This window comes from Catharus ustulatus, chromosome 6 (assembly GCF_009819885.2).
Source record: "Catharus ustulatus isolate bCatUst1 chromosome 6, bCatUst1.pri.v2, whole genome shotgun sequence".
Lineage (NCBI taxonomy): Eukaryota > Metazoa > Chordata > Aves > Passeriformes > Turdidae > Catharus > Catharus ustulatus.
In genome coordinates this window covers 49,104,623-49,120,113 of record NC_046226.1, presented here as the reverse complement: position 1 = coordinate 49,120,113, position 15,491 = coordinate 49,104,623, and the positions used below count along the sequence as shown (strand labels likewise).

The window sequence follows — 15,491 nt, the reverse complement described above, 5'->3', positions numbered from 1 at the left end:
CTTTGTTTTATTAAACATAATTAATGATTCAAAAACTAAGCCTGTTTCTCCCTGTGAGAAAGAATCTCAGTGAATGTTAAGTTTTACTTTTTAGTGATTCTAGTGCAAATCTCTGCAAATGTGCTTGCACTCTGCAGACCTGAAATGCAAACACAAAATCCAGTCTCAGAGGGTGAAGTGACATAGCATTAAAATGCCTTTCTATATCAACCTCCACTGCTCACCTCACAGAGTAGCTCACTGTGGTGTTGCTCAATAAATAGTTCACAAAAAAATGATAACTGCAGAGGAAAAGAAATATGGGAAAGAGAAAAGCAAAACTCAATCTTCTCAAAGTCCCCCGCTTCCATATAGTAATTTTTGTTCCAAATAATCAAAAGAGTTTGCAAAACACAATTTTAAAAGACAGGATGCCAGCCTATGAAGTCATCCCTGGAGGGGGAAGGATGAAGCCTAACACCAGAGATTTTGTTTTACTGAAGGGTGAGCCTTGGGGACTTAATTTGATCTGTCACCAAACCCTTTCTGGAAGAAACTAAGTATTCCACGCAGCACTCCTCTCATACCTAGGGTCCTACACACTGGTGTTGACTGATTTACAGCATATGAATAATGTTTGCTTCAAAATAATATTAAATATGGTGTCAAATTACAGCTCGCAAGTGAATGCAGACTCTCAGAGGGCAGAGATACTGAATATTAACTTGTATTGCACCCACACATAATCAGAAATTGCCATCTTTCAATCAGGGTTCAATTCAAAGCTTCTTTAGTTTGATTTTGTCTTTTCTCCTTTCTTCTTAACCCTCTTACAGAAGGTCCATCTGATTACCATTGAATATTGAATACAATTTTAGGTTTTTCTTTTTTAAAATAAAGAAGAGATTTCTTTGTTAAGCTGTTTTCTTCACTGAAGAATTTCTAATGCCTGGTGATAATTTTGGAGCTGTCTTGAGCTTTTGTAAACAGGTTACAAGTTGACTTTCAGTGGAGTTGGTTGTCCCAAATTAATCCCAGGCTGCAAGGTTCCTTTAACACTGAAAATGGAAAACCCACAAAGCAGCTCTGTAATTCCACAGTTAAAGAGATAAAGGCTTAGACTGCTCATGAACTAGCTTTGCACAGGCAACACAAGCAGGGAGAACTGCCAGTGGCACAGCAATGCAGATCAAAATGTACAGGCTTGAACTCTGAAACAGGATAACCAACTCTCCCCTCTTCCAAACCCTAATTGTAATTTTCGTGCCTTTACACTTTGGCTGCAGAATATACTCAAATGTGCCTGAATGCATAATCAAAGAACAGCAATAACTTAGAACCAGACAAACATCCTCTTGAAAAAAAGAGTGACTCTGACAATTAAAATAAACAAGCACATTATGGTATCATACACTTTTGAAAGTATCTGCTATTCATACTATTGTAATCTGTATTGGTGTTGCCATACTCCTATTGTTGGGGGGGAAAAAAAAAGAGGATATTTCTTTTGTTCAATTAGCAACTTCTACAGTACTTCTACAGTACTTCTACAGTCATAATGCTAATACCACTGTGTGTTTCTAATGCCTCCTCAGTGACTGGTCTGGCATTCTGTCGGTAATAGATCTGCTTTCTGTTCTGTGAATGAGAGGGTTTGCACCTTGAAACAGAGGGGTAATTTGCTGGCTTCCTGCCAGGTTCAAAGGCAAATGTTTTGATGCCATTCATTTGGGGACAGCCTACTTTACTAAGTGACGCAAATCTTATGCCCTGGAGCCTTCACAAAGAAAACATTCAGGAAAGCCACTATTATATTCATTTCAAAGACATTCTTTTTTCCTGAGCAAAGTAAATTATATCAAGACCAGTCCCAACAGTCATCTTCAGCCACAAACCTGATACATGCCCCAAGGGTATTATGCCAAGTATAAGCATTTTGCTTTCTTTCATGCTTTTAAAAAGGCTGTGCTCGCACGGCTTGGCTTCCTCAGAAAGCAACAGTATCACTCAGACCCTCTAATTTAGGCTTTGAAATAAACACTTGTAGAGATAGAGGTGTGGACATTCACAAACAGGATCAATTTTATCTCTGTATTAGAGCCCTATTTCCATTCAGGGCTACACCACTATGGGCCCTAATAGAAACTCAGCGCAATTATATATCGTAGTTTTCAGTTCAGTACTCTGCTACCTCTGTAACTGTAGTTAGAGACATGCTTAGATTTCTAAAATGTCACAAGAGTAACAGTTTCAAGCTCTCCTTCTCCCTGTCTATCCCCACAAGACCAGGAAAAGTGAACAATGTAAGTGAAAAGTGTTAACAGTCCCACATCTAGTCTATCTGGGTTCCTATACTGTGCTCGTCAACATGGATACACAGCCATAAATAGTATACTAAAAAGATGCAACAGCTTGCCTTCTCATCCTCTTCCCAGGGAGGAAACATGCACTGAGCAATGTTTTGTCTAGATAGATAAGCAGACATGCACAAGTTGTTACAGCTCTCTGTTGGAGAAGGCGACATGAAAAAAGCACATGCTGGTGATGAGCTTTGTGATTATTCTGGGAGGATTTTGCACCACTTGTCTGCAATTGTGAGCTTCACTCTACAAAACAACCCAAAGAAACCCACCTCTCATGGACTCATGTATCCCAGGGTTCCACTCATTTCACATCACACAACCTCATGCTGAGTTATCATAGCAAGAGCTATCAACAGGTCATCAAAGAGGTAAGCAAACACCATTCTGGATCATGCATAAGCAGAGCATTTCTTCTTCTGGTTTCAGACTGGGATCACAGATAGCCTAGAGATTTTAATTCTGTACTCCAGCAAATGCTACAGAAATGATGATGATTTGAGGTTGCATGGTGTGCTGCATCTGCCTCTATGGGAGGCAGACCTGCCAAGGAGGCACACTTAAAACCTCCCATTGCTTCAGGTGTGAAAGGCATCACATACCTTTTTCTGAGGATGTCCTGTTCTGAGGATGAGCAGACAGGAATTTACTTCTTCAACTATGCAACACAAATCAAACTGTCAAAAAACATTGTTTCATCAGGTCTTGATTAGAGCATTTCTTTCTTTTCAGAAGTTCCTGATTAAATAAAATTTATAATTCAGGTTGCCACAAAGGCACCAAACATTCTCATGGACTCCTTCCTAGTTGCCCCACAGTTTTGTCTCCATGTATAAACATGCTGTGTATATTACATATTTAGGAATGAGTAGTCAATTGCTTCCTTTAGGATGCTCTTTCTGAAGTGTGAGTGACAGCATGTGTCAATGGGAAGCAAGACTTCATCCACAGAGCTGTATTTCTGCTCTGCTATCCAGAACACTTCATCTGCATTAACAGGAGATGCCAAACGCCTCATACCAAGTCTCCTCCCACACTTGACTTCAAGATGAAGAATAAAGTACTGAGTAATCTTGTAAATCTCATCCTTAGCTTCTAAAGACCAGTGCAGCACTTCCAAACCATCCCACCTCCATCTTCCTCCACATTGCTTCAAGATTCTACTAAAAGAATTTTTTTGTTTGCACTCCTCATCTCCCAATGCCAATTACCTACAACAAAACTGCTTGGTCCTTTCCTGAAGGGTTGTGTAGCAAGGTTTTGGTAGCAGGGTGTGGGGGGCTTACAAGAATGGCTTCTTTGAGAAGCTTCCCCATGTCTGACAGTTCTAATGCCAGTCAGTTGGCAAAGGCCAAGCACATCAGATGGTAGGAACGCTGCTGGGATAATCTGTTTAAGGAGGAGACTAAAGTTATGGCACAGAAGTAAATGTGGTCATGGAAGAAAGGAGAATATGCAAGAGGAACAGCCCTGCAGACACCCAGGTCAGTGCAGGAGGTGCCAGAGCTGGGATCCACCTGCAGCCTCTGGGGGAGCCCACAGCAGAGCAGAGAGATGCTCAAAAGAAGGTCATGACTCCATGGCAAGCCCGTGCTGGAGCAGGATCCTGGAAGGATCCTGCACACCCAGGGAGAGAGGAGCCTATGCTGGAGCACCCTTGTTCCTGAGGGACCACAGCTACTGGAAGGAATCCATGCTGCAGCAGTTCATAAAGGACTGCAGCCCGTGGGAAGCACTTACATTGGTGAAGTTAATGGAGGACTGCCTCCCATGAGAGGAATCCCATGCTGGAGAAGGGGAAAAACTTTTTCCTGAGGAAGAAGCAGTGGCAGAAATGTGTGATAAATTGACTGATAATCCCCACTCTCCATCTCCCTGAACCACTAAGAGAGAGGAGATGGAGAATCAGGAATGCAGTTAAGACCAAGGAGGGAGAGGTAGGAATATTTTGAACACTTGTTTTACTTCTCATTATCCTGCTTTGATTTTGATTGGCAATAAATTCAACTGATTTCCCTGAGTTTTGTGAGTGATCTCTCGTGGTCCTTATCTCAACTCATCAGCCACTTGTTATATTTTCTCTCCCTCATCCAGTTCAAAGGGAGGGTGACAGAGTGGCTTGAGGGGGTGCCTGGCCTCCAGCAAAGGTCAAATCACCCCAGGAGCATTAATTATACTGGGAAGATCATAAATAGAATGGGTAAGAGTTACATTTTATCCATTACTCAGGTAGAAGCCCTGTGATCTATTTCAGACATGCTGAGCAGAGGCACAAAAGACAAAAGTGTAAGCAGGGCAGTATCAAGTCCTATTTTTGAGGGATAACTAACATCATAGTTCATCCTTTCATTTCCACACATCTTGAAATGATCTTATCAGCTGAACAGACAATAGCAACCCTAAATCCATATGCTCATCCAATAGGAGTAGCACTTTAGCAACATGTAAAAAAACCTCAGGAACAAAGAAAGCTTCACCTCAGAGGTGTTGCAAAAGGATTTTTCCATACAGAAAAATGACACAGGCTCTTCAATGTGCTGGCAAAGGACATTCAGAACCTATCAGTACCAGTGAGGACACAGGATGCTAAAAGAGGCCATTTTGAGAATGCCTGCACAAATCTGACAGAAAGAAAAATGACCTATTCTGAAAAATAGGTCTGTATTTATCTTTGTCTGCCACAGAAGGCATACAAAATGGAAGGCATTTAGTGTCTTTCAGGAGTGCCATCCCTCTTATCAAAAGTCTTAGCAAAATTGGTCAGATGAAATGTTTCCTGTTCAAGGAAGTTGGGACCAAGTCTTACAGTCTAACCAGCTTCCCTTCAATTTCTGTAAGAGACATTTTTGACATACACAGAGGGAAGGTAAAGGCATTCAAACTACTAAAGACTGCAAAGCAGCAGCTTTGGACTGTCATTTGAAGGGCAGTCTCCAACACAGTAGTTATTTTCCTATTGTCAAAAAGAAAAAGTAAGAAAGACTTTTAATAGAATGTGTTAGTTAATTGAATCTGGAACATTAATAGGTTTTTCACAACCCTGTGGAAATTTTTTCTATGAAAAGCAATGAAAAAATGGTTCTATTTAAAAGTGGTAATAGCTGTAGTCGTTGAACATATGCTTAATGAATAAATCTGTTAGGGAAAAAGCCTTGTGTGTATTGGAGGGGGGTAGTATGTTTGTTCTCACTTAAAGCATGCCATGATGGCAATCATCCACAGCAAATGGCATCTATTGTTGGGACTAAAAAAAAAAAAATCCATTTGGCCATTTACTTTCAGGTGAAATTGGTCTTTTAAATAACACATTCTTTTAGTTAAACAGCTGAGTTGAAAACAAAGCAATAGCAGATCCATGTCATTAAGGACACCTGATAAGCTCTTTGGTAGGTGCAAAGAACCACAACATAGTAATATCCAGGCAGCTTGCTTCCACAGCACAGGGTGCAGCACACAGAAAGCCAAGAGCCCACAGGGAAGAGGTATTCAAATCCCATGAGGAAAACAGCCTAACAACTCAGTGCTACCACCTACTGCAGCGGTGGGAGCAATCCCAAGGAGGAAAATTATATAGGATACAGCAAAACACAGGACCTGAGCAGAATAGACTCTGTAAAGCTTAAATGACAATCAAAAACTTGTAATGAAAAACACATGAGAACAAATTCAACCTACTGCGTTGCCATTTGCATGAGCAGGTGGATAAATCTAATAAGCTGGTAGATTTGTTTGTGAAATTAAAATGCCAATCCCATATACTGGGAAGTGTGAAAAATATCTATAGTCAAACCAGAGCTGGCTGGGTATTTTTAAAGGAAGCTTGGCAGATGTTGTGAAAATGTACTGCAAAAAAGTCAAACCTGTCAGTATTTACTCAACTCTCCTGTTGAAGAACTCCATGTTCCTCTCATGGAATGCCTGAATCTCTCCTTTCTTCACTTAAGCAGAGTTTAAGCTCCTCAATTCAACTCCAAATGCTCCAAAGGAAGGTTGACAGAGGCAGATTCCCCTTCCTGTTCTTTTTTCCAATAACATGCTTGACTACGACACTTTTGGCAATACAGCCAGATCTCAGGTGGAAGGCTCATTTTGTGGTGAAAGAGCCATGGGGAACTCCTTTGTTGCATTTAACCAAATCTCCTGGTGCAAGACACTGCAGTTGGAAATATAACAAACCTAATGGGTGAGACCGTACCAGGATCACCTCTTCTTTGACAGCTCTTTTCAGGTAGCACGGTTGGGAGACTGCTTCAGCCAAACACAAGCCAATACTTGCTCTCCATCAGTTTTTTAACCTCTCAATCCTTGCAGTCCCTCCTCTCTCCTTTTAGAGTGTTCCTTGTGAAGATGCAGAGCAGGCCCAGATCTTAACAAAGATCAGAGACCACATATAGGTGGAAAGGGAGAAGATTCACAAACAAAGCAGGTATTATGTTCCCAAGACAGAACATTGGTATAATGAAGAAAATGTTCCACCATTAAAAGCCCTAACTCTCAGGCTGGTACTCCACAGCTACTCACCTCTTAATGCTATCCTTATTGAAGTACTTTGTTGAGGTTTCTTGCATTTTCCCATGGTGATGTGACCAGCAGGCATAAGTAAAGCATGAAACCTCAGTCAGTAAACTAGTAATGCAGAGGTCAAGAAACCATGATTTCCAGAAACAGTAGAGATTTGAGATATGGTGACAACACTAGTCTTCCAAAGGGTGTCAAATTTATCTCCTGTGACAGTCCCTATTGCTGAAGAACAAGCTTAAAAACTAAGTTTATAAAACTGTAGCACACAGACCGTGTGACACATCAGCAAAGGTCTGTTCTCAAAAATGACTAGCTGTTTTACTAGCTGATTTTCAGCTAATTTCAGCTATGATATTTGTTTGTCCATTAATTAATCAATTAGTGCAACAAACCAGAGCCCATAAGGCATGCACATAATTTAATATGTAACAACATGTGTAATTCAAATTACTGCACAGTTTTGGATCTCACATCCCTGAAACAGGCTCTTCAGTATTTTTGACTTAGAGAAGGTGTGTGTTCTGTGGCATTATACTGGATCCTAAAAAACCACTCATCAGTTAAGCTAGACAATGGACTAGCAGAAACAAGCTGAGAAAGAAGATAAAATACAGACAACAGAAGTAGGTGTATGTTTGGGAATAATGGAAAAGAAAATATCTGATAAGAAAGGAAAGAAGGAAAATAAATACAAGGCCATAGAAGAGAAGCCCACAGGAGGAGGAGGAGGAGTGTGAAAAGCCTGACAGAAGGACTGAGTGGAGACTAAAAACAGCATCTGGCAGTAGCTCAAATCAAACAAGGTAGCATATGCAAGAAGTACAGCATACTGAAAACTTCCTTCCTCTTGGGCATTAAATAACCTCAGAATTAAGACAGAGAGTTTTCCCTCCCTCTCCTCTGAAATAACTTGCTCTAAACTCTGAAACAGAAAAAAAAAAATCTAGTTGAACTTTTCAGTGATTTCCATTTCCCAGTTACATCTGTGAGCTCTTATTGAAAATTTTCAGACACAAAACCACAAAAATCAGACATTGATTTTGATTCATTTTGCCAGTGGGAATCATGATAGTGAGTTTCTCACGCCTAACACACTTAGGGCATCAATAGGCCAGATTCTCAAAAGGCCTAGGACAATTTTCAAAAGCTCCAATGCCCTTCATAGAGCCCTAGTTCTGCTAAAACAACTTTAATTGTTCTTCAAAAGATGGGCCTAAGTTTCATTTTCAAAAGCAGCTTAAAAATATGGATTAAATTCCACACTGACAGTGAGACAATACCACACAGTTGTTTTTGAAACTGAGACTGACATGGTTTTCAAACTGCTGCCTACCACATGCTTTTGCTTCCTCTAATTGTGTCTGTGAATGCAGCACATAAATGTGTCTGTTGTCACTCACAATTAAGAAAATCCAGGTACAGTTGTGAGAACATCAAATACTATAAACTGGGCAGTGTGAGGACAGCCCAGCATTTCAAATCTTAGACTGCAAGTGGCATTTTGTTATATTTGCACCAGCACAAAAGCTGAGAAAGTCCCACATGGGGAAGAGGTACAGGGACTAATAGCATTTCAGTTCTGTCAGCTCCACAGAGATGGAACCTGGCTTTACAGGTAGATGTGCCAAGGCAGATAATGCAACTTCAGGGAATATCCCCCCATTCCCCACCTCTTTTCTGTCACGATGCACAGGCTGCCACATCTACTTCCGACTGCACAGTAGGAACAAACTACAACCACAATCCTTCACCCCATGACCATCTGGAGCAGGGCTGTGACTGGAGTTTGTGGTTGCTCTCCTCAGGTCCATATGCCCATATTTCCTTCTTCAGAACATAGGAAAACAAGGAAAATAGTTGATGCCACCCAGATCTCACCCTAACAAAGAGCATCTGGTCAAATTTATGCTCTGTGACAGTCTCCATTGCAAAGAACAAGTTTTAAAGGTAGGACCTACACACAGAGAGGCATGAGCAACGAGGGGACAACTGTCTTAACATGAATGATGAAAGGAGGATTGACAGAACAGCCCTGAATAATCCTTGGAGGGGAGTGACAGCCCAGAGATACTCTGCCTGTGTAGCAATGGAGACACAGTAGAATGTACTATTACCTTGGACTTAGGATGCCAATCTCCATAGGGACTGACAGAAACTGTTTTAAAAACCCCAAACTCTGTGATATACCCTTGAAATACAGCTGCCTGCCTGCTAGAGGTCCTGGATCTTACCACATTAAGTATGCCCCAATGTTCTGTCAGTATATGCTCAGCATTCTCCATACATCATTAAAGTGATATTCATGTATTAAGGTTTAAAGACTGAACCCCAGGAACATATCGGTAAATGATTCTGTTGTCCTTTCATGAAGTATGCCAGGAAGCTATCAAAAATTTCCAACTTTCACTGGAACTTCTTCAGAAAGCAAATAATCAGTTACCTTAAATGCCAAATGAAATCCCAATGTAAATAACAAGGTAATACCCTGGGTATTCAACAATAAGATATCGTTGATATTGCGACTGCTGGGTTGGATTAATGGAGCTGGCATAGGAGTAAACATATCAGGGGACACCATCAACAGGGTCAAGCCTTTAAATTACAAATGCCAGTTTACCAATTACCTTTACTTAGTGTGAAGCAAGATAATTTTATGCATAGCATAGGAGAATGAAAAAGCATCAAGTCAACTCACCATCCATCTAGCTTGAGAAAGGATCAAGTGCAAGAAGAATTAACAGAAAAACTCCTGAAGAACTAAGAACTTCTCCAGTCTTTAATAAAGATATGATAATACTGAAAGCAACTGTACTAAACTGTTCTAAATCAATAAGGTTGATGGAACTAAAACTGGTACATGATAATTCACCAAAGAGATGCTTGTCAAAAAGAATGAACTGATTTTTAATTTAACTCTTTATTGAAATCAGGGTCCCTGATAGATAACTGTAGAGAGAGTACCTCGGCACTGCAAACTGTCTCATCCTCATCATCTCTCTGGTTCTTAAAGGCCTTAAGAGATTAACTGATATTTTAATCAGTTTAATTTTCTACAGTGTTTTGTGTACACACTGTAGAATAAACTTGCTTTAATAAAGATTTGACTGAAAGGCTTCAACTTCAACCTGTCAACCCAAGTGCACACTCCTTCTAAAATAGTATGGTAATTTTGCTCATCCCCACAGACCCATGTGACCTCTTTTATCTGTATCATTTCCCACCCGCACAAGAGCAGTTCGTGGCTCTGTCATGCAGCTACAGCAAAACTTTTCAAGCCTCCAGAAACACCATCCAGTTTAATTTCACTCTGTTTTTTGCTTCATGTACTGTGGTGGATGTTGAGTATGTGGTCATGAGGCAGTGCTGTGAAATAAATAGACCTCTGGTTACTTAAAATGACCATTTTTCAATCCAGTCCATAATTTTATGGTTTCACCATCTGTATTAACTGGCTGGCATAAACGTATCCTAACAGTTTCCAAAGGAATCTTTCAGAATTTTAATTTGCACTCCAACCTACCCTAATCAAGCCATGCCTTAGAAGTTTTTCATTAGCTCCTATGCCCTGCAATGAAAGCAATATTTTCTTTGTATGAATATAATCAATTGCTCAGCTTAAGCAATACAACACTGAAGAGCTTTGGCCACATTCTACACGGTATTGTGTACAATACTGAAGCTTATTATTGTATTTCTGACAGCTGAACAGAAGGATACCCTTTTTGCCAAATTTAAAACAAGGGTCAGTCTACAGTCCTATGACAATGCCTGGAGAATGACTTCTACTTCAAACATTCATTGGAGCATCTTCCATCAGATTAAAGACATGGATTTGAATTTTATACACCTGGGCTCTTCCTGAAATTAGCATCTGATACTTTCTAAATGCCTTTGCCTCTCGTGCCAAAAGCAGTCTGTTCAGCCACCTTAGACTGAGTCCTTTCCAGGGGACTTCTCAGAAAGCACGCTTGCCAGGGGTAGCCTACAGACACAGAATTCCTTCCATGGTACTTTAGCAATGCTTCCATGCTGGCTCTGTCAAGTTAACATGAATGCAAGTGCATGACCTTCAGCTCACATTCAATTGGGACAATTCAACACAGTTTCTTTGTTGGAGTTATTCCACTTTGATGTCACATGATAAATGACTGTCGATCTTTTCTTTCTCCCCTCCCACACCAGGTTTTTCCAGGCTAAGCTTTTCTGCAAGGCAGAGCTACCCACGTCTTATTCTGCAATAAAAACAAAACTGCTGGAAAAACTTCCCTTTGTATTGCCCACATATAAAGTGTAAGCCAGCAATCACTGCTGGATTAAAGATCTTTTCGATGAACAACCTGCAGGCTCTGTGCATGAACACTGGGTATTTTGGCCAGAAGATAAGAGAAGGGCAGTGTCAAAGCCTCGGCAAAGACACAAGGGGAAAGAAGTGAAGTCCCCTAGAAACCAGGAGGAGAAAAAGTAATAATAAATAAAATCCCTAGTTGGAGACACTTTCTTGTAAGAGACAGAATATGTTTAGAAACAAGTCCAGAACGGCTTGAAAACACCCACTTCCTTGATGATTAAGCAAAACTAATTTGCTTACTGTTTACCACAAATCAATTAAAAAGAAAAAACTGATTGAGCCAGCTATGGACTGGATTTAAAAGGACTTCCTAAGGAGCTTTTAAGAGACAAAGGCTCAATCCTTTAGGCTTCCTTAGAAATCCAAGCTAGAAAGAATTGCATAGACATTAAATAGGCAATGGAGGTAAAATGGACACTGAGTGATGTGAGAACCACAGCTAGGTTAAAATATATACTCCACCATGAAAAGATCTAGCAAAAAATACCTTCCATGCTAACTGGGCTTTGCAAAACACTTAAAACCTGAAAATTAGAATAAGTTCTGAAGAGTGTATGGCAGTGTTTTTCATCTGTACTGAAGTGACAGCATGATACATCTCATCTTCCCTGTCTTACTTACCATCTGACTTGCACTCAGTCCTTTCACTCACATCGTAACTTGGTTCCAATGCCTGCTCCAGGACAGATGGTCCTCTGGGATTATCATTTACGTCCTTCATGCACTAGAATCCTGAAAAATAAGGGAAAAATCTTAGCTTTAACACTATCAGATGTTTAAGAACCATTCAGGGCTTTTGCACACAATTTTTCTTGACAGTAGACTCTACAAGACTGTGACGAGTTGTTCATCCATAAAGAAAGAGACAACCCACTGATGTGTGGGGTGAGGTAAAACATGAAAGGAGATGAATAGATATAATAATAATATTGCCATATTATGATTGATGAAAATGCTTTTGCTTATTGCCTGCATAAAAGAACTGGAATCTACCAGGACCAAAGGGTATGCACCATAAAATGCTTTAATATTTAAGGAAAATAAGGCAATCCATAAACTAAGCTCCCTTAGGAGCCATCTGCACCATATGGAAAAAGTCTTCTGCTGAAATCATAACACCCTATTTCACTAAAATCTCAGAGGGCTTCAAGCTCTGAACACAAGACAAAAGCCCTTACTTGTGAAGGACTGTTGAAGGTGTCATACCTATCACACAGTGGGGCTAACTGAACACATAATTTGGGAACAGTCCATCATAACCTCAGAGACCATATGCCCAACATGCTACTAAAAGCATGGCAAAAACATAGGCAAAGAGGGTCATGAAGGCAGGTGGAAAGAAATTCGCCCCTAACAAATTGCAAGGACCTTTTCCTCCTTCACACATTCAGCTAAGGGAGAGGCCAGAGATGCCTTTTTTGTCCAGATTATAAGGTGCTCTGCCTTCAAGGCTTATGTGATTTGTCATCTACTTTCTAAAGGATCCTGCACTGTGAACATACAGTCTCTTCCAAAGCCCACAGTGACAAACAGAACTCTTTATACTGATACCAATACACTGTGCCTCACAAACCCAACCAAGAAGTCTCCTAAGTACATGAGTTTAAAGGGTTAAACTCCGCAAGTGTCCTCTCCAACAGAGGTGCTGTTGAAATCCTTTGACTAGAAAACAATCTTTCTGGCTCTGAACAGGCTAATAAATGCAAGATTATTTAGATATAAAGACTTCACCTCTGACACTGGGACATGAGGTGATCACTGCATATATATAGCAAGACATTTGTATGTTAAAGGAGAACATATTTAAAAGTAAGTCACAGTCTTAGACAACACCAGTATACAAGAAGACAGCATTTAGGTAAAAGCAAAACAGCAGAGCACTCCTCAAAAAAAATCACCTGATGCAATATAGCACATCTTATCACTAAACAAACCTCTGTTACCCAGGACAAGGGATTACTAAGGGATGAAACTGGTTGTAAAGGCCTGGATACATGTTCTTTCACTTGTAATAATACAAACATAGTATGTAAGTCCAAGAATAAGAATTACTGTCTGTGTACACAGTGTGTCTCCAAACATAATCCAAAAGTTATTCCTAAAACCACAAAAAAATAAGAATATGTCATACAGATGGTATTTATACTTTTATAGCCACTTAGAAACACCTCTCCCTCCTTCCCAGGAAAATATGACAACCGATTATTTTCAGCTAGATGTTTTTATTAAGTTAGTTTTCTGATGTGATTTCTTCCATCCAGGCTCAAACAAGAAAAGATGCCTTGCAGGCAAGTCCCCAAGGAAGTCAACCTTCTTTTACAGAACAGGTGCTACTCAAAACAACTAAAAGGCATTATAAAAAGATGGTGTGAACATTTTTGAGTTTACCATCAGCATCCCCACTGCCCCTCAAACTTGTCAGTGATGTAATTGCCAGTTGTGTGCAGCAACTCGTCAGAAACAGGCTTTGCAACGCACTCGTGTCCCTCCAGCAGAGTTGCCATGAGGTGCAGAACCAAGGAATAACTGGATTTTGTAAGGGACTTCGTGTCTTTTGGCTCACTACCGAAGGCCAAACTACATCCCCGAACTGCACCAAGTGATCTAATAAAGGATGTTATACCTCTCTATACAGCACTTCTTGTCTTGACACAAAGGGCTCTGGTATCTGAACCGGTTGCCCCAGTAAAGGTTATTACTTCTGCTAAGTGGAAATGTAATTAACTCTGCATGCCCTCAGTCCAATGCAAGCAGAAGACAAGAGCTAAAATTCAAGCCAAAAGTGGTTTTTGCTTTCAAAAAAGTAGAGTAAGAATGCTTACATTTAGTTACTGTGGTTCAGGTGACAAAAAGTAAACCAAATCACACCTAGTTTTAGTATAGATCTGTTTACAATGACAGTAGCCCCAAATGCTTTCTTTCACATCCCTCAGTGCCTGCAGTTCATCGCAATACCCAAATAGTGGTGTAAAACAGTTTTCTTTACACATTGTGTACAAAGAACTTGTTATCACATTTCCAGAGATGCCAAACAAATAAGAGTTAATGTTGAAGTTCTATACTCTTCTATAGAGTTGCCTCTTCTTAAACTATAATCTACTGTTGTATTCTGCATTCATTGCAGGTGCCTTGCCAGACTCCACACTTAATTACGTTCTTTACACTGCCTCCAAACTCAAGCATTCCTCCTCTGCTTCCTCTTTCCCCATCATGTAATTTAGGGACAGGTGTAGTTTTACACTGGTGAAAGGTGTTCTGTTCCCTAATGTGTCCCATCTTTCTGTCTCTCCAGCAGCATGTGAATGATCAAAGCAAAATGCCACTAAAGCAAGGCAGGAGTCACTCCTGCCTCTGAAAATGCATAAATGTTTATTCTCCATTAACTTACACCTTGCAGTTATTATCAGTGCAAAACTGATGTGAAAACAATGCTGAGATCTGGCAGCATTTTACACCAACTCTACACTGATGTAGAGGAATAATTTCATCTGCCCTTGACTACATAGAAAACCTTCAAGGTCAAGTAGTTTTACAAAACGCAACTCACATAGAACAATGAAGGCAATATAACTGCATGACCTTCCTTTTGATACTCTGGTGTGTCCTTTTTATTCTGACACAAGCAGATAAAACCAGTCACAGGAACATACTCACTCATGTGCAAAAGTGCCAGCAAAATCAGGCTCCAAGTTAAGAGAAGATTTTGGTACTTAATTTTGAGCTGTGTGAAACCCCTAGAGGATGCGTCATGGAGGACCAAGAAGCAATTGCCAAATTTCTGGTAGCAAAAACCCAGAAGCCCATTCAGACTACATGGAACATATCTTGTGCATATGTATTAGGAAAATTCCAAGTTTTTAAGCTACCAAGTCAATTTTTGCTGAAAACAATGACATGGTCTTCCCAAATGCGAGTACAAAGTGTACACACTATTATCTGTATACATACCCCAGCAGTGACAGGGTAACAAAGCAGGTTAAATTTCAGGAGCATCATCACAGAACAGTAATGCAATTGCAGAGGATGGAACACAAAATGATATAATGGTTCATTGGTACTGGTAATTTTTTCCCTCTTCTGGGAAGGATATAGCATCTATTCCAAAGGACACATCATTCAGATAACAGTGATGTTGTAAGATATTCCCTCAATCTACAACCCCCAGATAAGACTATTTGCCCAAAATAAGACTACACAGAGCCCCACACTCTCCTTTTGTCTTTACATTCCCTTTTCTCCCTCTTAAGAATGGACAAACCAGAAGATAGGGCTAAGACTCCAGG

The 15,491-nt window shown here is 40.2% G+C and overlaps 1 protein-coding gene across 5 annotated transcripts in view; it reads right to left on the bottom strand.

The window, feature by feature from the left end:
- The window catches only part of PTPN5 (protein tyrosine phosphatase non-receptor type 5), a 73,493-nt gene that overhangs the window by 39,242 nt on the left and 18,760 nt on the right, over positions 1–15,491 (bottom strand). For 4 of the 5 annotated variants that reach the window (XM_033062145.2, XM_033062144.2, XM_033062143.2 and 1 more), the window contains exon 2: positions 11,830–11,940. In XM_033062145.2, coding sequence (XP_032918036.1) covers positions 11,830–11,929 — 100 coding nt within the window. In that variant the 5' untranslated portion in view covers positions 11,930–11,940. Of the gene's footprint in view, positions 1–2,941; positions 3,017–11,829; positions 11,941–15,491 lie in introns of those variants that run through there. The other variant, XM_033062148.2, reaches the window with a different exon arrangement.